Raw genomic sequence first — 26,290 nt, forward strand, 5'->3', positions numbered from 1 at the left:
GTTGGCCTGTAATGTAATGCAAATATGATCACTATTAGCTATTGGTTGAAATCACTGTTTGTTGTAATAATGTGCATTTATTTCCTGTCACAGTGGAATTAAATTAATCCTCATTTAATTGACGGGGGGCCACTGGAGTCACTGCATTAGCCCCTGGAGGTCCCCAGACCCCCCCTGTAGGGAGAACCGCGTGTCAGTAACGTCTCGTGTGTGTGTGTTTCTCTCTGTGTGTGTGTGTGTGTGCGTGTGTCTGTGTGTGTAAACCATAGGTGTAAACAGATGCGCCCCCTACAGGCCGCCTGCCCCCACTGCCGCTCCTCCTCCTCCTCCTATACACCGCTCTCTGACTCCACGGCTCCTCATTCACTAGAAGATGGCGGACTGCGCTCCACTATTAGATGAGGAACTCTCGTCCTTTGTCTTCAATTACTTGACAGAAAACTCCGGCAGCCAGGTAAGACCCCGACCGCTGCGGACACACGGGACTCTGGGCTTTGCACAGCGGGGTGAATCTCTGCGTGTCGCCGGCTCTGGGGCTCGCTATCCCCGGTTGATGCGAGCCTCTCGCCCCGGCTTGTCAGCAGCATCTCCTCGGCTCAGTGAGACCCGGTGTCTCGGCTCTGCGTGCATGCCTATGTGTGTGTATGTGTGTGTGAATGTCTTGACGTCTGGCTTTCACGTGTTTTTTTTGGAGGAAATGTCACCGGACGGATTAAACGCAGAAATGTGTTGCGTGTGTGCGCTCGGCGGCGGAGAGCAGCCGGCGAGGCGAGCCGCAGCTCGGGAGGATTATTGGTATGCAGAGGGCGCGCTGGGAAACTTTTGACGCATTCTTCAGGGAAGTTTTAATTTCAGTGCCGGAGACTTGGGACACGTGGTGCGCCCCTTCAACGCGTGGACTTGGCCTGAGGACTGTTGTGATATTATGACATTATGATACTAATCCGCCGCCTCCGGGACTCGTTACATGTTCCATTTGGGCTGAGAAAGAGACGGAGCGGAGTGTGCTTCAGTGTTTTAACGTCGGTGGATGAGAGAGAGAGAGAGAGTGTGTATGTGTGTGTGGCAGCGGTGTGTCGAGGCGGAGATGCTTCAATAAAAAGATCCAGTTTGGTGGAAACACTGCAACACATCAATGCTGTGTAATGTTATTTATGCACTCCACTATAAGCTGCTGGAGCTTAACGGGGGATCTGTCTCTCTCTCTCTCCCTCTCCCTCGCTCTCTCTCTCTCTATGTGTGTGTGTGTCTCGCGCCGCGGAGCTGCAGGTTCCCGTCGTTGCGCTGCAAAGTTGAACCAACTCACATCGGTGCAATTTAATCAGAAAAGCCAGTGCAGTGGCCCCGATGGAGGAGGATGAGGAGGAGGAGGAGGAGATGGGGGCATGAAGGTGTCAGTCAGCTGAGAAAGTTGGGCCGGTTTATATATAGGATACATGTTTTACGTTTTCGTAACCGTTTGCGTAATCGTTTGGTAACGGTTACAAAACGTCAGTCTGCTTCGCTGACGGTTGTTCGCTGCTGTGGCTGCAGCGAACAACGGTGGATCTCCGGGCTGTGTTTCTCTGCGTGGGGGGGTGATGGTGGTGGTGATGACGGACAGGGTATTAACCCCCGTTGTTGCTGGGGAGGGAGAGAGAGGCAGGGAGGGGGAGGAGGGAGTGGGGGGAATTATATCGCACTGAATTTCAAGGAAACGTCATGACGCCAAACTGCGTCCGCAGACCTGCACAGTTGAGGGATTCCTCGCCTCTGGGCTCTCATGTACAACACATACAGCACCAGTGCGTGATAGAAATGAATGCGCAGCATGTTTGGTTTAATTCGGTGCACGGTGTGCACGCGGGGCGGCTCTTAATAAAGCACAATGTGAACTTTTCTCCCCGGTGCTCCCGTTAATCCCGCAGTAATCTCCTGTGGATGCGCAGCGCGCAGGGCGGCAGCGAGCGAAGGCGAACATCTATAAAAGTTGTGATTTCGTCCCTGATGAAGAGCTCTCGTGCACATTAGATGTGGTCCGAATTCACCAGAGGAACATATCGATTATCAATATCCTCATATTGGGCAATCTGATCAGTGTGTGTGGGGGGGAACAGAGAGGGGAACGATGAAGTAGATGATTTCTAAACAGGGTCTGATAGAAGGAGAAATACACACAGGACCCCGGTGTTTAACCGCATCACAGCGTGACATGAGATGACGTCATGGCGATTGTTATTGCTCCGTTTGCACGGTCATCGCAGGATGTGATAGGTGTGTGTGTGCGCGTGCGCGTGCGTGCGTGTGTTTGTATGTGATTGGCAGTTTAGCGGGCTAATTCACTGTGTGGTGGTGGTGGTGGTGGTGGTGGGATCCTGGGAGACTGTGGTCTATTTATAACGTGCAGCAGTGACATGTGCTTCCACACAACACACATACACACTCACACACACATGCACACACACAGATGTGAACTGCATGATGGGAAGCAGTAAATGAAAGGAAACAGCGGAGCACTGAGGAAGAATCACAGATCCAGCATCAGAGCATCAGAGGATCTGATTGTGCATCAATATGTCATCATCATCACATCCTATGACATCATCAGCTATATGATCCACTTATTAACCCATTGACTTTATATTACACCTTTATTATAGCTACATTTCATATTCGCCTCAGTCTTGTATGTTCATGATATATTCAGCCATGACCTTATTAATCTCCACACGCTTCATGATGCTGTTACACTCGTCTTATCAGTTTTTGATTACAACTACTACGATATGAAGATAATACTCTGTCTTTTATGATGCAGTTGATCACTGATCAGTCATCATCGGCCTCTAAACCAAAAGAACCTCGTTCCAAGTCGAGTGCAGGTCCTGAAGTTCACACGCAGAGAGAGAGAGAGAGAGAGAGAGAGACACCACATCAAACTACATCAGACTGAATCACTGTATTGTACAAAAAGGAGTCGTGCAGCGTGTTTTGAAGGAGTCGGTGCATAAAGAAACAGGAAAACACAGAAACACAGAGTCGGTTTAATCTCTGCAATATCGTTTTTCTGGGGCTTGTAATGTTGGAATTGCTGCAAAGTCCTTGAGTGACACACAGAAGGAGGGAGGGAGAGAGAGAGAGAGAGAGAGAGAGATAAAAGTGCAACCTGAGCATGAGGAACAGGAAGAAAAAAGCAAAAAGCCTGTAATTGTGCTGCTCTTGTATCGCTGCTTCAGTTCTTTCTTCATGTGTTGGATGATACGTTATCTGTTCTACACATGCAGCGTTAATAAGTTAATATTTACTCAGGGTTATTAGGACTGGCTGCTGGCTTTCACTTGCCCCTTCGTCTCTCCCTCTCTCTCCCTCTCTCTCAGTGTGTGTCTGTGTCGCTCGCCCCTGCCGGCTGGTTATTGTAATACTACTCTATCCTCGTGACTGGAGTTACAGAACAGGGCTGCTGCAGTCATGTGAGTTGTAGTGGAGGGAGGGAGGGTGGAGGGAGAGAGAGAGAGAGAGGGAGGCGTTACTCGTGACGTAGACGACTGACAGCCAGTCCCTCCCCCCCCCCCCCCCCTCCCTCCTTCTAGCATGTGACTGCTTCCTTCTCTCTCTCGCCCGCTCTCACACATACAGTGCACATGCTCACTGTCGATTCTCTCCACTTCTTCTTCTTATTCCCTCTGAGCACTTTATATGTATAGATTCACTTGAGTTTTATTGCACATGTTCATTTGAATCCATCACTGACTTTTGCACAAAATAAATAAATAATTAAAGGAATAAAATCAAAAATCTGAGGGATTTGTTGTCTGTAAATGTCAGGAAATCGCTTCTGCTCAATTTAAAACGTGCTGAAATCCCACCGACTAATCACTGAGAAGGTCAGAGCTGATCCTGCGATGCACCAGGAGAACGAACAATGTCGACCTGCCAGAATTATTACAATCAACATTTCACTCTCCGTGATTATAAATCTCAGGCGCCGCCGCCACGATCCGGGATGTTGACATAATAAATCAGCGTCTCATCATTATAAGAGCCAACACACTTGTTCCACCTGCAGCTCCGAGGGCCGAGATCTGATGCTTCTCTGACGTCAGTGAAGGGAGGAACATGATGAGGAACATGCACATAACTTCTCATCCCATGGTGATGAACAGGAGACAGAGTTGGTGTCGTTTCCCTGCACTGCATTGCAGGTTGAAACGATCAATGTGTAAGATCTGACGAATCGGTGACCTGCTTCATTTTTATTCACATGGGCTCGGTGGTTGGACTTTGCACCAGAGGAGCTGGCAGGTTAAAGTCTCCTGGTCCAGCTCAGCTGATCTGATCTGATCTGGACAAAACCGAGCGGCTGTGGGGTGATGGTGTCCTGATGAGGTTCATGGTCGCACGAGTTTAACTCATTTCCCCACAGATTTAGGTCAACGTTTAGAAAAGTAGCTGATCGAATGAAAGTGAAAGATGGAGCTGAAGCTGGTTTTTGTTTCTAGGTCACTGTGACGTATAGGAAACTATCTCGTCATTTAGCTCCAACCCCAAAAAACATATACAGTTGACAGGGCTCCAGAGCAACATTTTTTGTTTCGACTAACTTAAAATTTCAGGAACGTGAGCAGAAGGTTTCGGGGCGCACACCGCAAATCGAACTGCAGAGCAAATATTCACATTTCCTTTTCGCTCATGATTCTCTCACACATTGGTCTGACACCTGTAATGACAGATTTCAGATTCTCTGAGTCGCCTCTTCCATGTTTCACCATTGTTTTTTTTTGTCATTCAAATTTGTAGTTGTTTTAACATAACTCTACAGACATTTCAAGTGTTACAGATATGGCATAAACAAATTAATAGTCTGTTTAAGAAAGTAAAAAGGAGAAACAGATAGATAGAACGAAGAGAAAAAAGAAAAAAAATCTGAAAAAATAAAATATAACATTGATTGAAATGAAACACTCATCTTACAACTTAAAAGCAGCCCCTGGCACCCCTCATGCTTCATACACATTCAAAGCATACATAATTACATGCAATATGTTTCACACTTGTAAGGAAAAACCGACAAATTTTGTCGTTGTTTGTGAAGTTATTGACTTCACCTGAACACTGACTGTAACTCTGACCCTCATGCGCTGGTTGTTTTCCAGTGCAGCTTGTCTCTCTCAGCTCTAATCATTGACCGGGTGTCGAGGGGGCCGGTCTTGGTCCGTTCAGGAGATTTAAGTCTGGGAAGATCAGGCGGACTTAACGTCAGTCACCGTCACCGCCGCCGCCACCGCTGCTGCTGCCGCCACATCCTGCTGTAACAGGACACAACCAGCCACAGGGCACATACTAGTAAAATATTAGCCGTGGCTCATCTCGTCTGTTCAGGCCGTTCAGCTCAGCGCCGGTTGGGCAACTGAGGGGAAAAAAGTCACATGTGAACTGGAAGAACACGTGTGGGAGAGAAAAAAGTGGATTCTCCCGTTTTAAAAATTAAATATTTACAATGCGACAAACATTTTCCCATTAACGAGCAACATGTGTGTAGAGATCACGTGTGTGACTGCCCTTCTTTCTTTCTTTCTTGCTTTCTTTTTTTGTGTTGTTGTTTCTTTTTTTAAAGTTTACTTTAAAGTCTGGAGTCGTGCTGTCATGTAAAAATAGTTGCAGCAGTTTCCTCACAGGGATCATTAAAGTTTTATTGCAGAGAGAAGCATCCATGTTGGCCCCACTGTATTCACTACACAGAGAACATGTACATGCAGACAGGGGATCGGAAAAAAAAAGCTTTTTCTATTCAAGCTTAATTGCAGATCCATTAAATTCAGACTTAAGTGAAGGGGTGTGAGCACAAAAAAAACAAAAAAAAACGACAGTGCCGCCTGAACCAGGAGGAAGATGGAAGTGAAATAAACAACTTTAGCTCCTTGTTTCCAGACGACGCAGCAATTAACTCAGTGTTTCCATATTTGTCTCCTCTGAGCCTGAGTTCACATGTTATTATCAAGTGGACTAATCGAGACAAAACTCATCTCTTAAGTGTTTAAAACATTAATTGCATCTCTGAAGCGACGCCCACGTTGTCGACCAAATGGAAAAGCTAATAAAGCTTAAAGCCATTACCGTGTTGTTGTGGAGCCCTATAGAGCCTCATACTGTCAGTCAGCACTTTATCCTATAACCACGACGTGTGTGTGTGTGTGAATGTATGTGAGGCCCTCTCTCTCCATGTGTGTGTGTGTGTGTGTGTGCATATGTTTCAGCCCAGCAGGCAGTCGGCCCTCATCCCCCTAGCTATCAGGTGATCCTATCCAATTTTGGATTGGAAGTCACACAGTCCCTTACTGACCTCATTCAGCCTCATAGCTGCACTTTGAGCGTCACTTCCAGTCTGATTCAAGTTTTTTTTTAAGCTTTTTATCTGTTAATAGTCAAATATAAGTATCGACTTTTGCAGTTTTTGCTTGAATTGTGATGTAATGTGAACCTGGCTGGTCTGATTAGGGCTGAACAATTTTAGGAAAAGATCTAATTGCGATTTTTCAGGCAGATATTGTGATTTCGATTTGATTTGCAATTTTCTTCAAATCAAGCTTGAGTGAACAGTAACATTTACAAAATGACAGGAAATTAAATCATACCATTGAAACATTAAATGCCATTACTCTAATGCAGGAATGAAAACAAAAGTTAAGAATTGATTTCAAATAAAGTCCTTGACAAACAGCAGTTATTACAACTGAAGAACTAAAAGCCGTCTTTGACTGTCTTAACTTAAAGAAGTGCAAAAAATCCTTAATTGTGTTAAGTTAAAAAAAAAAGTTAAATAAAATACAAACCAATTTAAAAAAAAACAATGTTAAATAAGTAATGATAAGAAAAAGAAAATTCAATAATTAAAAAATGATCGTGCCCAATAGCCTTCCACTCAAGTTGGTATAGGCACTATTTTATGCTATTTATCTCCCTACCATCTGCAAAAAAACACAGTTTTGGTGATCACATGATCACATTGTCTGAAATCGCAATTTCGATCAGAAAACGATAAAACGTTCAGCCCTATAGGTCTGATGGTGTGATACGGTGGGTGGGAAGAGAGAAGTTGAAGGAAGAGTGAAGCGGTAACACAGACTGGTGTATAAATCTCCATCACAGTGTGTTTGTACTTGGCCTACAAGCAGTTAGGAGCATCAGTTGCTGCTGTTGTTGTTGATGTGGATCAATAAATCTGATTTTCTTCTCTGATTGGTTGGTGACAGAGCAGAGTGAGGGATCCAGACAGACAGACAGACAGACAGATAGACAGACAGGTGTATAAATAACAAGGCTTTGAAGTTCCACCCAGGAGTGATGGATACAGGTGTGATTGGTGCTGACTGGGATTTACACCGTGTCGGGGACAAACCAGGAAGCTGCATCGTATCTGTCGCCTCACAGCTTCAGGCTCCTCCGCTATTTCTTATTTCTTCTTTTCTTTATTTTCTCATTCCCTGTTTTTATTTGTTTTTTTATTCATTTTTATTTTGTATTTTACCACCCAGTTTCTGTGTCGTTATCTGTGTGGTTGTGGTTGTCATTTTTCCACCTCTATCGGAGTCGTGATGATGTGCACGGTGACGGTGCTGCAGTGCTATGTGTTCGGCTCGCAGCCCTACAGTGACTCACCTGTCCCTTCTGTCACTGTTATCCTGGACACACACACACACACACACACTTGCACATCCATACGTCAAAATGCAGCATAAAAACGCAGAACAAGCAGAATTGTGCGCCCGAATGCACAGGTGACTATATTTGTAATCTTTTATAATAATACAGTGAATCTCAGTGGAAATACGACAAATATCTCAGTGCAGCAACAGAGGTCAAAGGTGCAGAAAACTGTTCCCCTAATGTAATGTAATCTAAAGCAGCTGTGATTTACAGTAGAGTTGTGTTGTTGTTGTTGTTGTTGTTAATTCTTTGCACTAAGGTGAAACTGTAAATCTCTGTTGACGCCGGTGTGGGTAAATGTTTCCTCACCCAACGTGGTTACTGCGGTGCCACACCAAGGTATCTTAGCTCATCTGTGTGTGTGTGTGTATGTGTGGTGTGTGATAGTGTAGTTAAGAGCAAAATGTTTGTTTATGTGTGGTTGATCCTCATCGTGGTGTGTGTGTGTGCGTCACAGAGTGGGCGCTGGGAATATGGCTGCTTCCTCCCAAATCCCTCTGAGGTTCATCAGGCATCCGGCTTAGACACTGACCCCCCCCCCCCCCAACCGCCACCGCCACCATCTCACAGGGCCTGTGTGTGTGGATCCCAAACGGCTTGTGTGTGTATTCATGTTTGTGTGCGTGTGTGTGTCACATGTTGGGGTGGGCCGTTGTGAGCTAGCATGCTAGCAGAGGCAGGTGAGGGGTCTCTCAATAATTAATTGCTTGGTGATTCATCAGCTGCTCACTCAGGCCTGCCTGGCATTACACACACACAGACACACACTAGAGCTACACAATGCTGTTATGAACAGGATCGTCTTGGAACAGAGATCACAATTATCTCTCCCCACATTCAGTTTTCATTTTAAATAAATAGCTCCTCAGTGTAATCTCATATCATCTTGAAGTCTCCTCTGGTGCCGTTAAAGCTTCCGCATCGTTTTATGAGTTCTATTTTTTTTATTTATTACAAAGCAGGTGTAGTGTCTGTATCCAGAGCCTAAAGCTGTCTGTGACTTTGTGATGTCACAACGAAGAAGTCACCAAGCCCCGCCCACCATCCAACAACTTGCAGGATTTGGTTTATTCTGAAATCTGCTCTATTTTTTTTATTTATAGAACCACTTAGAAAGCAGTCATCCAATCAGAAAGAGAGAATCAGTGCCTACTCTCTTCTGATTGGTTCACTCGCCTCCTAACACTTGTCACCTTTAATGTCGACACACAGAATCGTTTTATTAGCCTCATTATCACCTTTAATATCAGAATCATAAATCACATGTCTTCCTTTTGATCGTCCTGATCGATAAATAAATGAAGTTCCTGTTCCTGCTGCTGTTTGTGTGCAGTTTCTCACACTCCTGTAATTTGTCGATGCAATCAGGTGTAATTAGAAAAAAAAAAAAAAAAAACCGCTGATTTTCAAAGCCGTGGATCTCACCGCTAATTTTAACGTGATTAATTGTGCAGCAGAGGGACAGAGGGCGAGGATGTGAAGATACCACACATACACACACACACAGTAGTTATAACTGTATCAGTACGAGGATCCTTCTATTGGTTTTAATCACGATAATGTGTAATTAACATTTTCTCTTTTAATCATGTGGCTTTATCTTGTGATGCTAACTGTTAGCCTGGTGACAGCACAGAGGACGCAGCAGAGTTGTTATCAGGTTTATTGGACGTTATAAACTCTAATCTGACTTGAGTTATAGGGATTGGAGTAACTGAAGGGTCAGAGGTCAGAGGTCGGGTTGTCCACTCCCACACAGGACAGGTCTTTACACAGTGGGATCTGCTAGTGCTGCTGCAGAGGGCCCTGAGCTGGTTTTAGCTCTGTAGCTGTAGCATGATGCTCAGTCACTGCAGATTTTTCTTCTTCTTCCACACGGTTCGTCTTCCTCCCCTGAGGTGGAGCAGCAGAGCAGCACTCAGCCGTGCAAGAGTGTCCAACACACACACACTCACGACGGCTTCATCACGTGCACTTAACACTGAGAGTCAGAGAGAGAGGAGGAGAAGGAGGAGAAACACCCAACAACAGGGCGAGAGTCTTATTAGGGATTCAACTAGGGATGTCACGATTGTAGATTTTCTCAGTACGATTATTGTCAGAGAAATAATCACGGTATTAACGATTATCACAATTATTATGCATTAATTAATTTCACAACACTATGGATGTAAAATCAAATATAGTCAAAAATATTTACACAAAATATTTAAGTATCTATTAATGTAGAACCAATTAACCATCCCCAAGGGGATACCATCTATACCAAATGTTTAACTTTATTTTATTTTTTTTTATTACAAATGACACGCTAACATTTAAATTCCTATACGTTAGGTAAATGGACCAGTATCTGTGCATTTACCTTTACTTTGGTGCTGATCTGCCGATATGGTTCCAGCATAACTTTTTTTTTTTTGGAAAGTGATGGTATTTCTGAATATTAAATTAATCGTGGCGTTTAATACCACGATTAATTGTGAAAACAAGTAATCGTGACATCCCTAGATTCAACGGCTGCCTCTCTCTCTCGTCTTAATTTATATGAAAATCTATTCGGCTTGTCGCCGTCTTGCAGGTTGTCGCTCTTTCTTTTCTCTCAGTGACTCAAACCAGAGTGGGATGTGAAGATGTAAATTTCTCCCCTCTCTCTCTCTCCAGGCTGTAGTTTTTAATACAGATTATATACTTGTGCTGTGATTCACTGTTATCACCTTTCATCATATTTTCTGTCTTTTATGGTTCTTATCTTTATGCAGCAGCAGCACACGACCGCACACGATTGATCACTTTGGTTATTTATTGCTAAATCATCATTTACATACCATTTAACCTTTTGCCGCTCACACATGGTGAGTGGGTTCATTGTTATGGTCATGATGAGATGATGGACCGGCGGTGGCGGCGGCGCTCAAACCCACAACTTTCCCTCCAGGTGCTCAGGAAACCCCTCCAGGGTTGATCGCTGCTTTGATTTAGAGTGGGAATGATTAGTTTATTTATTGATTAGTGAAAAGACAGAACATTGATTAGGCACATATTTAGATAATTACTCCCTGGTCTGTTTTATGTCAGTGTGGATTGAATTGGATTTTTTTTTTTCTGGGGTCAGACAAAACAGGATGTTTGTGGCGGTCGCCGTGGTTACCACAGCCACTGTTAATCGACATTTTAAACTATCCCCCTCACATTTAATAGACTCATGGTTTGTTCAATTAACTGAGGGAGTCTAATCATCATCGGGTTGTGTGACAGTGAAAAAAACTAATTTGATTCCTCTCAAAGTTGTGGAAGTGTCGGTCGGGGTGCAGGAGAAGATTAAACACGGCTGAGGTTTTTGCATTTTTGTCTGAAACATTTGGTAATTTTTGAGATTGGACTGTTCTCACAAGCAACATGTTCCCAAATAAAGATAATTCAACAGAAACAGACAGTGTGGAGGCCAGGTGTTGTTGTTCCAGTATGAAGAGGCCTTGATGGGGGGGTGGAGACAGTAGGAGCTCCGATGCTGACTTGTGTTTCCTTCTGTTTACCAACAGATCCACTCTGGATGTTGTGCACATTATCTTTAGTTTTTGCTTCACAGAGTCGACAAATTGTGTTGTTATGTTATCCATCCTCATATGCACAATGACATGTGCGTGTGTCTGTGTGTTTCCTGCGTTCTGCAGCACACCGCCGCTTTCCTCCCTCATTTATCCGAGCACGTGTGTTGGTGGTTGTGTACATGTACGCACATGTGTGTATGTGATGTGTCCTTAGCTAACCTTTACTGGCAATTTGTATTCATCACAGGCTCCCTGTTGCTATATTGATAGTGTCAACATGAGCGTGCGACAATTTGTCATTCCCTGCACACACACACACACCTGGGGGAGACGGGAAGGGGTCGGGGGAGAGGGAATCCAATCTCACCCAGCTGCTCAGGGCTTTGTAGGAGAAGCTGGTGGAGGCCCGGCTGCCACCGAGCTCGCCGCCTGCCCTATTTCTCTCTCAGCTTCAGCTTCCTCTCTCTCTCTCTCTCTCCTCCGTTACCTGATTTATCATCGAGGGGGGATGGGGGCGGCCGCCGGGGAAATGTTTCATTTTAAAGCTGAAAGAACGAAGCAAGCGAGGGTCCGTGTAAAAAAACAACAAATCCAAACCGGAGATGAGAAGCACATGAGATGAGAGCGGACGGGAGGGGCTGATACGGCGGCGACATGTCAGCGGCGCACACTGCTGCTGTCTGATGTTCCCAATCTCGCCACATTTGTACAACAAGTGGCGTTTGAAGCGTTTAACAGATAATGGCAGCGGGAGAGAGAGAGAGTGGACGTTAGGACTCTGGTGTGTAATTGCAGTTATTGCTGCAGTTTAAAGGGGTTGGTTCAACATTTTGGCAAATTGGCCCATTGCCATAATCCCTATAGTCATAGCAGTAGGCTTGTTACCTTTCATTGTCGGTGCAAGCTGTTTTTAGAACGGCGGAGCAGAGCCGTGAGCTGCTCAGAGCTATGCTACGGAGGCTAATGGGATTTCTTGGTTTCCCTCATCAAACTCATCAAATACACAATCCAACAACTCAACAACGCTCTAGTGGACAAGTTGTGACCTGCACATTCACCACGCTATGAGATAATAACAGAACGTAGCGTGGTGCAGCTCACGGCCCTGCTCCGCCGTTCTAAAAATAGCTTGCACCGACAATTAAAGGTAACAAACCTACTGCTATGACTATAGGGATTATGGCAATGGGCCAATTTGCCAAAATGTTGAACTATCCCTTTAAAACTGAATTGTACGACTGTGTTACTGCCTCTCCTCTGTGACTGCTACAGTCTGCTTTTAAGATGTCTGTGATGATCATTAAAAAAAAGTACAGATTGAATCTTGACCAACGAAGAGCTGATGTGGTGCACAGCTGTAAAAAGTCAGATTAGAGCCTGCTGCTGGACTTTGATGCTAACACTGAGACTTTCATGCTGTAATAAAACACTGGAGATGAATGGGAGTTGTTCCGAGTGCAGCCGGAGCTGTAAAAACCGCCGCTCCGTTATTGGTTTGGGCTCCACAGCGCCGGCCTCTCCTTCTCCTTGACGCCGTGCCAGTGTTTTGGCTGGGGCTCGGCCCGACTCGGCCCGACAGACAGATCGAGTTGTAAAAAGATGTCTGGACCGCTGGATGGGAAAGCGCCCAACTGCACAAACACATCATCTCTCCTCCTCCTCCTCCTCCTCCTCCTCTTCCCCAGACACAGACAGCGCTATAGCCTGCAGGACCCCGCCGAGGTGACGCGCACACTGACGTGCACGCACGGCTGCTGGTCGTCTGCCAAACAAAATGTATATAACAGCAGCAACCAGAGTCTCTTCTCTCCCAGTAATCCACTAGTTCAGCAGGATTATTGTGTTTGTGATTCAGGATTACACAGTCAGAGCACAGAACTGGTTCCTCTGCTGCGTCCAAGTGATGCAACAGCCGGGACGTGGGCTCCGTTAACACTCGTTAACGGCTTATTAATCACACACAACAGGCAGGGATGCAACAATAGATGGTGGTGGTGCTGGTAGTAGCACATGCAGGCGTTAGGCTACAGACTCAGTATCATGGGCGCCGGAGTAGTGTCGATGAAGGAAATAGTAATTATTGATACTAGTAATAGTAGCAGTGGTGGCAGCAGGATAAGTTAAAGGTCCAGTGTGTAATATTTGTCAAGGTTAATTGGTAAAATCTGAATATACTACTCATTAATAAGTGTATAATCACTATAAAATAAAAAGTGTTTGGTTTTTGTTGCCTAATAATTATTCTTATAGCAATAGTCTTGCTTTAGAGAGCATTGCCATCTTGGACCTTTAATAGTAGTTTGTTGTAGTAGGAAAACGACGCATCAAAAGTAGTAGTAGTAGTAGTAGGAGTAGGAGTAGTAGTAGTAGTTGAGTAAGTAGAGGTGTCAATAGTTGCCGTGGCAGTTACGTGGCTAAGGAGCGCTGCTTCACTAGTGAAAATATCCCAAAACAGGTTCAAGGTAACATCATAAAATCAAAAAGAGTGGTTTGACTTCTCAGTTTATTGTTTATGTGCTCATAACTGAAAAAAAATGACCAAGGCACACTGTTTCAAAAGTAAAAAAGCTTTTAATTCACTGTCTTAACGTCTATGCCTTTCAACAAATCTAGTCTTCATCAGGGCATTGAAAGAAGTGACATCCCATTCACAGATGTACGAAGGCTGGTGTTCGCTGCAACCAGTGCTAATTGTACACTTGATACAGGTGTGGTTAACTAGGCAGTAGCTATCTGCACCAGAAACACCACCACATCAAAAACAGTTATATAGACAAATATTGAATTATATGAGCCATTGAAGAAGTACTAGTGTTATAACTAGTGAACTAGTGGCAGTACACTACCTACTACTACTGCTAATACTATTACTACTGCTACTACAATGTCAGGAGTTAATGCAGTTATAGTGATGATGGTCTGATAGAGTCTGAGGCAGTAAAAGTGCTGCTCTACTACTTGAAGAGAGGTACAGTAGTAGTAGTAATAGTAGTATTAGTAGTAACAGTCTTCACCTTCATCATGTGATTCTTAAGCAGATTTAGTTTGTTGCAGGAGTCAAACACAAATGGTGACGGTTGGTTTATCTCTACTGTTGCCTGCTGCACCCCCCCTGTGTGTGCGTGTGTGTGTGTGACTGATATTTGTTAGAAACCATTGTTGTGTGGACTCGTCCTCACATCAGTCCCACTGTGTGTGTGTATGTGTGTGTGTGTCTGTGTGTGACTCTCAAGGGCAGTCGTGTAAATGAGAGAAAAGGTTAAAGGAAATTTCCATGGCATGGTGTAAGAGACAAGAGGGCACACACACACACCCACACCCACACACACACACACACACACACACACACACACACACACACACACACACCCATACACACACAACTGCCAGCATGGCATATAGCCGTAGCAACCAGGTGCCAAGGGAAGGCAAGCACAGATTGGTGTGAACATGCACTTTTACACACACACACACACACATGCACACACACGCTCTTTGCTGACTGCAGTTATCTATAAACGCAGCCTATCACCTTCTGTACAACATTATTTGATACGGTTCAGCGCAGTAGCTCAAACACACACACACACACACACACACACACACACACACACACTGAGCGTTTCTCCTCCGCCATTACTCCACTTTAAAAGCCATTTGTTGTTATTTTTAGACGTTGTTGCCTCCTCAGATAAAAGCGCATTACCGTCTATGAACTAGTCCGTTTGTGTGTATATGAGCATATTTATGAGTGTGTGTGTATGTGTGTGTGCGCTACAGGAGGAAGTGTGTGTTATAAATAGGCTCCCTGGCCCAGATGTGCGCCCGTCACTGTCACTTACGACCTGTGCGCGACCTCGGCCTCAGTCATAATTACTATAAGATCTCCATCACAGCCGGAGACACCACAGCACCACCGACTTTATCTGCAGCAAAGCATTACAAAATAAAAGAGATGATCAATTATGAGCCTCACGATAACTTAGTAACGGCCGACTAATGTAATAACTCATCACAACTTAAAGGGATAGTTCAACATTTTGGCAAATTGGCCCATTGCCATAATCCCTATAGTCATAGCAGTAGGTTCGTTACCTTTAATTGTCGGTGCAAGCTATTTTTAGAACGGCGGAGCAGAGCGGTGAGCTGCTCAGAGCTACGCTACGGAGGCTAATGAGATTTCTTGGTTTCCCTCATCAAACTCATCAAATACACAATCCAACAACTCCAAAACGCTCTGGTGGACAAGTTGTGACCTGCACATTCACCACGCTATGAGATAATAACAGAACGTTATGAGACAGAGTTGTTTTAGAGGGAAATTCATGCAAAACCGCTGATGCGCATTCCTGTCTGGGGCAGTTTTTCAGCAAGCAGTCTCTGCATTTGCCTCTAAAACAACTCTGTCTCATAACGTTCTGTTATTATCTCATAGCGTGGTGAATGTGCAGGTCACAACTTGTCCACCAGAGCGTTGTGGAGTTGTTGGATTGTGTATTTGATGAGTTTGATGAGGGAAACAAAGAAATCCCATGAGCCTACGTAGCGTAGCTCTGAGCAGCTCGCGGCTCTGCTCTGCCGTTCTAAAAATAGCTTGCACAATTAAAGGTAACAAACCTACTGCTATGACTGTCGATTATGGCAATGGGCCACTTTGCCAAAATGTTGAACTGTCCCTTTAATAAATGGCCCCCCTGTAGGAGCCTGCCTTCCAATGTGATGTATCCTCCTGGTGATGTGATGTCATTTAAACTGATCATTCACACTGATAAACACCACACAGGGTGGAGCCGCATCACAGTGATGGGCTCAGGCTCTGCGGGGTTTAGTGATGGAAACTTTAGAGGTGTGTGTGTGTTGTGTGAGTGTGTGTGTGTTGTGTGTGTGTGTGTGTGTGTGTGTGTGTGTGTGTGTGTGTGTGTGTGTGAGGGTGTGAGTCATGCGTGTGGGTTGTACTGTAGGCAGGCAGCAGGCTTCTACCTGCAGATTGCATAGAGAGTTAAAGAGGTGGGTGAGGCCATTAATGTCCTTTGGGATGCATATACAAACACACACACACACACACACACACACACACACACACACACACACACACACTGGCTCACATTTATTTACTGCACACATACAGTACACACACACACAAGTGAATGTCCGTGCCATATATGGCGTGTGTGTACATGTTCCCAGTAAAACAAGCATCCCGCTTGTCTCCAACTGGTAACTTTCCACTGTCACTCTCTCTCCTCTCGGCCATTGCGTGTTCGCATTTCTTCTCCTTCTTCTCCTTCTTCTTCTTCCACCATCGCTCTCTCTCTCTCTCTCTCTCTCTCTCTCTCTCTCTCTCTCTCTCTCTCTCTCTCTCTCTCTCTCTCTCTCTCCCTCCCTCTCTCTCATTGACCTACTTCCCAAAGGCTGCTCAGGCTTGCGTGACCACAGTGCTCAGTGCTACGGTGATCTGCTGCTGCTGCACACACACACACACACACACACACACACACACACACACACACACACACACACACACACACACACACACACACACACACACACACACACACACACACACACACACACACACACACACACACGCTGTGCATACTACTCATGGACAGTAATGCTTGCACATACAAATTTACCGCTTCACACACATGAGCATTCACATCACACACGAGGAGAGGAGAGGATAAACCTGAGGTGGTGGTGGTGGTGGTGGTCAGTGTGAATTACATGAATATATACAAAATAAACTAGTAAATTGATCATTTAAATGCAATAAATGTGATTTATATCTAGTTATTGTCATATTTTTGATTGGTTTACAGTTGCAAATGGGTGATTCAACCATAAACATGAGCTCACTGATTGCCTAACGCAGCTTGTTCCTCCCGGTAATGTTGAAAAGTATCGATCTGGATCGCAGAGTTTGGAATAACTAGACCCACATTCACATGTGATCGTATCATCACACAGAAGAGGCTAAGTGCATGTTATTACCCTGCCCCATTCTCTGTTTATCTTAATGAGTCATTGATTTAAGCCCATATTACTGGACTAAAGCAGCTATAAACATCATATCTACAATTTAATTTAAGCTTAACTCTTTGTAGATTTACTGCCGCCTTTTTTCTCTGATTACTGCATCAAACCCGCTTCAATCTGCCTCTGATTAATCTAACCATGATCTAATAATTAATATCTGTAATCACCCAGTTGAGACCTGCCTGTAGGGAAACGACAGGTTCAGGTTAACGATGAGATGAGATGGATTTTGGATCAGTGCATGTGTGGAGCCTCCATCGCACCCTCCGTCTGTCTGTAAAGTATCTGATCCCCGGCGTCTCCACATCAGGAACAAGTGGCGTCCTGTTGCTCGTCCCTGACACACCCGTGTTGTTGTGGTGCGTAGAAAGTTTCCTCTCCCTCTCGCCTGCGCTTCATTGTTTCCCTCTTTCACACCGAGGCGGGGGGGGCGGGTGCTGCATGTTGACGGGAGGAATGTCACTACTGTGATGCAATGAGCCAAATTCTTTAATGGTGAGTGTGTGAGTGTGTTTTTTGCACGAGTATGTGTTCAGACCTGTGTGTGTCTGCGGGCAACTTTTTTATATGTGCGCGAGAGATGTGTTTGTTTTGAAGAGGAGACATTCATGTGGTTGCTTGGGTTAATATTTGGGTGTGAAAGAGCGTGTACGTGTGAACTGACGGAGCGACTGATCACATGCAGACTGGATCGGCTCGTACAGGTTTTATTGTCTCCTCGCTGCAGGATGATTTCGCTTCTTCTTCTTCACCATGTATTTATCCTGCACCAGTGCTCAGTGTTCATCTGGGAAGGATTTTCCTAAGTCAGTGAGAGATTTGTGCTCGTACACACCACACTCATCTTGATGCAGAAGATAAATATTAACACAGATTTCCCCCCCTCCCGCCGTCATCCTCGTCCTTCACTGTGTCGGAAAACACCCTCAGAAACCTGCCAGAGCCTGAAGGAGCAGTCATGTGATCTGATAGATTTACATTAACTACAGTTTATTTGGTTGATAGTGTAACTTTAACTAGAAGCAAACTGCTGTTAAAGCGTCATACAGTAAAAAAGAAAAAAAAAAGGGAGATGTTTCTGTGACTTTGTGATGTCACAACGAAGCAGTGTCCTAGCCCCATGCACCCCCACCTGGACCCACAATCCAACACTTTTTTTCTTTTTTGAGTGTTTTATTATGAAATCTGCTCTGTTTCTATTCATTTTTATTCACTCAGAAAACTGTCAGCCAATCACAAGAGAGGCTTTTCCTCTCTTCTGATTGGCTGACGCCGACCTGTTGTTACTAGAGCTCCAGAGAGAAGCTAAACCATAAATAAATAATACCATAAATCTTCCTTTTATGGATCAACACTTCAAATAAAATACTGGAGAAGAGAAAAAGAAGGAGCTTAACCCTGAGAAATTATATTTTCACCTTAGACAAACATGCACACATTTATTTTCTCTATTATTCTGCAGTCTTTTGCATTAAGAGGTTCTCGTTCCTTACATACACCATACATTTATCTTCCTATGGATCAAACAAAACACAGAAGAGGAGTGGAATATGGGGCTTTAATAGCAGCTGGCAGCCAATAAGGAATTCACATTTTCACTAGATGCTGTATAACTCCATAATAAATTAGTAATTTGTCAAGCTGTGGCTGATGAAAATGAAAATGTTTTCAATAAAACGTCCAAACTAATAAAAAAAAAAACATCTTCACTGAATATTTAAAAACAGGATGAGACGTCGTCCACATGAAGTCCATCAGTTGGTGTTTTCCTGTGTTTGTGCAGCACGTTGCAGACTACACCTCTCTCTGTCTCTCGTCTGTGACACCCCCCACACACACACACACAAACACAAACACACACCTCTTTCCTGCGGTCGCACACTTCAGTCTCTCCCTTTTTCACCACACACACACGCAGTCACACACACACCTCTGCTGTGTCTCTCTCATGCTTCATGCTTTTCCCTCAGCTCTGCTCAGCTTTGTGCTTTTCTAAGCAGCGCCTGACCTCGTTTCAACTCTCTCCCTCTTTTTATTTCTCACCCTCTTTTCACTTTTCATTTACTCTTTCTCTCTTCGTCGCTCTCTGGCCATCTCTCTCTCTCTCTCTCTCTCTCTCTCTCTCCTTCCTTCCATTAACTGTATTCATTCCTTTTCACTCTTTTTTCCTAATTCATTTTCATTCTCTTTGATGTCAGCGTTGCTTTCTCTCTCTGCATTTCACTTGAATATCGTTCTACCAGTAGTTTGGAGCTGTCTGATTTGAGATAGCAGTTACTGGGGCAACACACAACACACACTGACAAGCTCAAGTTACCATAAGTGAGTGATGGATGTTTTGTCAATCAAATGTGGGATTTAGCTTGACAGCGCGTGCACACACATATACACACACACACAAACTGACAACAGGGTGAGGAGCACAAACACTGTCGGGGGCTGTGAGGCCGAGCCAATTGACACAGCATGAAATACACAGAGATAGAGAGAGAGTCTGAGACTTCATGGTCTGATAGCTTATCGATTCCTCTGCAGGTGATTTCAAGAGGAAGGAAGAAAGAAAGAGTGGGGAGGGAGAGTAGAGAGTAGACAAAAGAGACAGACAGGTGAGGAGGGAGGGAGAGAATAACCCTAACCCTCTCACAATGTATGCAGATGTCTCAACAACAGTCGACATCTGAGAGATACGATTCCAGGAAAAATGGAAACAGACCTGTGGCCTTTGATCGTCCTGCTGCCCTCCCTGACGCACTCGCTGCGTCAAACTAAGTCAAAAATTACTGAAATGTTGAATCTGTTACGTCTGTTACGACACAGAGGACAGCTGTTGTTATCAATGTTCACTCTCTGCACAGTGAAAACCACTAAAGCTTCTATTGAACCTCTGTAGCTCCCTCGACCCTCTCCAGTGCCGTGGAGCCCGATGACGCGAGTTGGAAGCTGCTGTTTGGCCCAGTTTGGCCCAGTTTGGCCCCTTGTGTCCGAACACTAGGGTTTTAACGCTATTTGATACCCAGGTCAGAGCCGGGCAGGTCTGCCTCCTCTCCTTTGTGGCTTTTATGCGTGTTTGGGTGGTGTTACAGCCATATTGTCTGGTAATGTAGTGGACCGCCTACTAGGAAGACTGAATGATTATCCTGTGTGTGTGTGAGTGTTAGTGTGTGTGTCCTGCTCCCATTAGAATAGCACTCTTGGTCCCCAGTTCATTAGTCCCGTTGCCAGCAGCTGAATGAGGAGCCGAACACCTCGGAAACCAGCTGAGAAAGGCTTTCTGGAGCTTTCTGTGCGTCCTAACACTCTGGTCACGCTCTTGTATCGCGGCCACCAGCGTAACAGGAAGAGACGCCATCAATACAGATTTTCAGCCATCCTGGCAAACCATTACTTTACTGTACGCAGGACTGCTTCAAAGAAAAAAGTCTTTTTTTATTTTTTTATTTTATTTTTAGCATCGCTGCCGTCTGGATGTGGTCATCTTAGCATGCAGAGGTGTACGAACAACAGCAGAATAGAAGAGCTCTTAGGTGATGTAATGCTCCCTCTGGCAGCCATATTGGAGGCCTTCAGCTCATAAATAGTGGCAGTGAAGTGGTGGTTGTTCCTGACTCAACTGGAGCACTGAATCGAAACGGTTCATTCCTGCTGCTTCTGGGTGGGAAATGACTCCAGGAAGAGTAGATGGAGATTAAAAATAAATCCAATAACGTTTTTACTGTTCTTAACTGTAATTTAAAGGTCAGATTTTGTACAATAGTAGATGTTAATGTGTTATTTGATTAAAAAAAGCAGCTCTAGGTTCTGTATTAATACTGTGAAAGTATTAGAGCTCCAGTCCACAGAGAAATGCACACAGCCTGTTTTCAGAAACTGAGCCTTAAAACCAGCCGTCAGGACTTCCTGTCACTTTGTGATGTCACAACAAAGCAGTCACACCAAGCCCCACCCACCACCACCTGGACCCACCATCCAACAACTTGTAGGCTTTGGTTTCTTTGTGTGTTTTATTCTGAAATCTGCTCAAATTTGTATTGGATCACTCAGAAAACAATCAGCCAATCAGAAGAGAGGCTCAGAACCTCCTCCTCTCTTCTGATTGGCTGACACCGACCTGTTGTTACTAGAGCTCCAGAGAGAAGCTAAACCATAAATAATACCATAAATCTTCCTTTTTATGGATCAACACTTCAAATAAAACACAGAAGAAGAGAAAAAAATGGAGCTTAACCCTAAGAAATGATATTTTCACTTTAGACAAACATGCACACATTCATGTTTTCATATTATTCTGCAGTCTTTTTGCATTAAGAGGTTCTCGTTCCTGTGGCGAGGTGGCTGCAAACAGACGTCCACGCTTCATTTTAAGCCATTAAAAGCCCAAAGGAGAGAGAGAGAGAAAAAAGGGGGATGTTAAATGTGATAGTGTTTTGACAGTGTTTCTAAACAGCCGTGAATCTGTTGGAGGAGTCGGGCCTGGCTGCCGGGAGATTAGTGTCACAAGCCTGTGCAGTTTGACGGCAGAGAAAACGAGCAGAGAGGTTGTCAACACGTGAACAAACGCTCATAAAAGTGAAGAGCAGCAACGTGTAATTATTACTGGATCTGGTGGAATCCAAACAAATATTTTTTTTTCTGTGTGAGAAAGTAGAAACGTAAACATCCCATAGAGACTAGTCTGAACTGCTGTTAATGTCATTAACAGCAGTGTCTGTGCTGATCTGACCGGGCTCATCGTGATTGACTGGAGGTTAAATCTGCCACTTTCCTCTTGTGTGGAAAGAAATGTCAAGACTGCTGAGATGACTAACACTTGCATAAGAACATCCTACACACACACACACACACACACACACACACACACACACACACACACACACACACACACACACACACACACACACACACACACACACACACACACACACACACTTTACAGCTCGTCAAACACCCACAAATTTGCAAATTCATAGAGTGACAGTGTGCGCATCCATAATTCATCCCCCTTTTCCTTGAGCACGCATGTGTGTGAACAGTTGCAACATTGTCCCTGGAAGTCGGCTTTATAGATATCAGCCCTTATTTTCCTTTGAACTTTAGCTGTTGCTTGCACACACACAGACGCACACACACTTTCTGAGCACAGGACACACAACGCCCTCTTTCGCTCTCCTCACACACACATACACACACTTCAGAGCAGTGCGTTTGTGTGGGGTTTGTGTCTGTATAAGGGGAATGAGGGTAGTATAGTAATAGAATGAGGTGGTGGCGTGAAGGTCGTTCTGCCAGTATAAACATGATCTCTCTCACACACACACACACTCACACACAAGGTCTCACATCAGCTGCTTGTCCCTCGCTGTGTGTTATTTACTGCGACATTTTCAGAGCTAACCTGCTACCTGAGTGTTGTTGAAGTGTGTGCGTCTGTGTGTGTGTGCGTGTGTGAAGGGCAGTTCCAGCCTGCCAGGTGAAAGATTTGCTGCAGACCTGGTGACAGGGACAGACATTTACCAAAAGCTGCTGCTGCTGTTAGCAGAGAGGGAAACAAGAAAACATCACACACAATGTTTAAAGGGATAGTTCAACATTTTGGCAAATTGGCCCATTGCCATAATCCCTATAGTCATAGCAGTAGGTTCGTTACCTTTAATTGTCGGTGCAAGCTATTTTTAGAACGGCGGAGCAGAGCGGCAAGCTGCTCAGAGCTACACTACGGAGGCTAATGGGATTTCTTGGTTTCCCTCATCAAACTCATCAAATACACAATCCAACAACTCCAAAACGCTCTGGTGGACAAGTTGTGACCTGCACATTCACCACGCTATGAGATAATAACAGAACGTTACCAGACAGAGTTGTTTTAGAGGTAAATTCATGCAAAACCGCTTATGCACGTTGCCGTTGGGGACAGTTTTTCATCAAGCAGTCTCTGCATTTACCAAGAAACCAAGAAATCTCATTAGCCTCCGTAGCAGCTCGCGGCTCTGCTCCGCCATTCTAAAAACAGCTTGGTAACGAAGGTAACGAACCTGCTGCTATGACTATAGGGATTATAGCGATGGTCCAATTTGCCAAAATGTTGAACTATCCCTTTAACGATGCTCCTCTATGATCAGAGCTGATCAGTTTTCATTATCAATTGATCACTTTGGTCATTTATCATGGGAGAATATCACTTGTAAACAGAAATAGAAGAAGTCTTTTTTATTGTGATATACCAGGTGTGTAATGCGGAACTTCTTGTGTGTTCTTGTGTCCTGCAGGCGGAGTCGTGGCTCGTAAAGGGTTAAACATTAATTTATAGTTTTTGGTTTTTCTCCCAGTTGTTGAAATTCATCGGCGCTCTTTGTTTATGAAACGATTTACACTTGAATTGTTTATGTGAATTTGGCATAAAGTGAAAAGAGCAGATGCAGAACAAGGATGGAGACAGCCAAAATAAAAGAGAACATTGTGTCTAGGTGTGTGTTCATGTGTTCAGTTGTGTTGTACATACAGCATTTAGCGATCGTGTGTGTGTGTGTGTGTGTGTGTGTGTGTGTGTGTGTGTGTGTGTGTGTGTGTGTGTGTGTGTGTGTGTGTGTGTGAGATTCAGTGTGTTCTTTGCAGACCAGCCGGAATATAATGGCAAAATAAGTGTGTGTGTCTATGTGTGTGTCTATGTGTGTGTGTGTGTGTGTGTAGAGAGAGAGGAAGCAGATCTTTTGATGGGACAGCTGGGAAGTTCAAAGCCCGATCGGCTTCACGTCTGATGATGAACACACACTTACACACTCACACAAACACACACACACACACACACACACACACACACAAATTCTGGCTTTTGTACTTGCCACAGCTGCAGCAACACACACACACTCCCACCCACACACACACACACAGACACACACTTGTTTCGTCAGCCTCTCAGAAGCAGGTTCACTTTCTGCAGAGCTGTATTTAGAGATAAACCAGCAGGTCAAAGGTCCTGGTACAAAGTCTGTGTCTCTCGCTCTTTGTTTCTCTCTCTCTCTCTTTTCTACCTAATATGGCCGTGCTGCTGCTGCTGCTGCTGCTGCTGCTGCTGCTGCTGCTGCACGAGCTCCTCCGTCACGTGCACACACACGCACACGCAGACACGCACACATACGCACACACAGGGCTCAGTGTCAGACTTCTCGCACACTGTGGTTGTTGATACTCAGGGGGTTGCTGCGTTGTGTTAAAATTGTTTGTGTGTGTGTACGTGTGTGTACAGTATGTGTGTGTGTGTGTGTGTGAGAGTGAGAGTGTGTGTGCGTGTGTGTGTGTTAGAGATAATCTCTCTCCCCAGCAGTTTGTGAAGCCAAAATCTCCCAAATCCTCTTGGACTTTCTGTTGATTCATCGATATTATTGTTGATGTTTTAGTTTCCTTGTTTCTTCTTCTTCTTTTCATCTCCACCTGTCCTACTTCCTCATCTCCTCTCCTCACCTCTTCCAACTTCTCTCCTCTCCTCTCCTTTGCTCTCCACTTCCTCTCCTTCTACTCTCCTCTCATCTCATCTCCTTTTTCCCTCTCCTCCCCTCTCTTCCTTCTCCTCTCCTCTCCTCTCCTCTCCTCTCCTCTCCTCTCCTCTCCTCTCCTCTCCTCTCCTCTCTCCTTCTTCTTCCTCCTCTCCTCTTTCCCTCCTCTCCTCTCCTCTCCTCTCCTCTCCTCTCCTCTCTCCTTCTTCTTCCTCCTCTCCTCTTTCCCTCCTCTCCTCTCCTCTCCTCTCCTCTCCTCTCCTCTCTCCTTCTTCTTCCTCCTCTCCTCTTTCCCTCCTCTCCTCTCCTCTCCTCTCCTCTCTCCTTCTTCTTCCTCCTCTCCTCTTTCCCTCCTCCTCTCCTCTCCTCTCCTCTCCTCTCCTCTCCTCTCCTCTCCTCTCCTGATGTCAGCATGTGATTTCTTGCTTCTCTAGGTTGTTTTCAGACTTTTGTGTGGTTAGGCACATTTCAAACTCGCTTTTATTCGTGTGTGTGTGTTTGTGTGCATTCAAATGTGTGTGTGTGTGTTGGGGCGGTCTGTTGTGTTTTGAGGCACATTTCAAGCAGCCATCTGTGAGATAAGTGAAATGGGTCTTTTCTTTGCTGCAGCAGCTGTAAAGGAGTCTTCAGACTCTTCAGAGGAAACTTTAAAAAGAAATAACAGAATTGCCAGTGGGAGAGTGTAAAAAAACAACAACAACCCAATATCTATTTCTGTGGCGTTTTGTACAAAAACAGGAAGTTATCCATCTCCAGGTGTGACTGTTCAATACCTGAGTCTCCCGTCAAGTAAAAGCAGCAGGAAAAAAACCTCCAGAGTTTATTTTTTATCCATCTGTCCATTGGCTGACTGCGGATTTCAGAATAAAACAAATCCTACAAGTTGTTGGATGGCTGGTCCAGGTGGTGAGGGGGCGGGGCTTTGGTGTGACATCACAAAGTCACAGGAAGTCTTGACGGCTCAGTTTGTGAATACAGACTGTGTGCATTTCTTTCTTTGATACCTTCACAGTATTGATATAGAACCTAGAGCTGATCTATAATCATAAACTCGTCTATTTGTGACTCGTCAGTTGAGTTGTTTCCTTCAGCTCAGTTTGTGATTGAGAGTTTCACCCTGTATTTGACCTGGTGACGATGGTTAAAAACAACATCTAAACATCTCTAGTCTTTGCAGAACAGAAACCTGAGGCTTTATCAACCCCAACACTGTTTTGTTTTGTTTTTGTCTCGCTCATTTTCATGTGACTGAGCAGTTCATCGTTTGACACCACAAAGTGTCTGTGCTCTGTTAAAAATGTCCCCTGGTTATTTCAGTGTTCAGTGACATTTTCCAGACCAAGTTGGAATTGAAACACAGCGAGCGAGTCGTATAGTGGAACCACTTCACGGCAGAGCAACTGGTCTTACTGGACTAATTCTGTGTGTGTTAAGCCACTAAGCCCTGGTTATCTCCTCACATTTGGCTAAGCAGCCTAGTCTGCTAACGTCTGGACCTCTGCAGGGTGAACGTACAGTACAGACGCTGGTGGA

The 26,290-nt window shown here is 44.7% G+C and overlaps 1 protein-coding gene across 1 annotated transcript in view; it reads left to right on the forward strand.

Moving 5' to 3' along the window:
* Positions 1-373: 373 nt before the first annotated feature.
* Positions 374-26,290, forward strand: part of ppargc1b (peroxisome proliferator-activated receptor gamma, coactivator 1 beta) — a gene marked incomplete at its 5' end in the record, with an annotated part of 101,920 nt that continues 76,003 nt past the window's right edge. Inside the window, one exon of the mRNA XM_083980763.1 lies at positions 374-454. Coding sequence (XP_083836889.1) covers positions 374-454 — 81 coding nt within the window. The remainder of the gene's footprint in view (positions 455-26,290) is intronic.

This window comes from Trachurus trachurus (genome assembly GCF_905171665.1).
Source record: "Trachurus trachurus genome assembly, chromosome: 10".
Taxonomy (NCBI): Eukaryota; Metazoa; Chordata; class Actinopteri; order Carangiformes; family Carangidae; genus Trachurus; species Trachurus trachurus.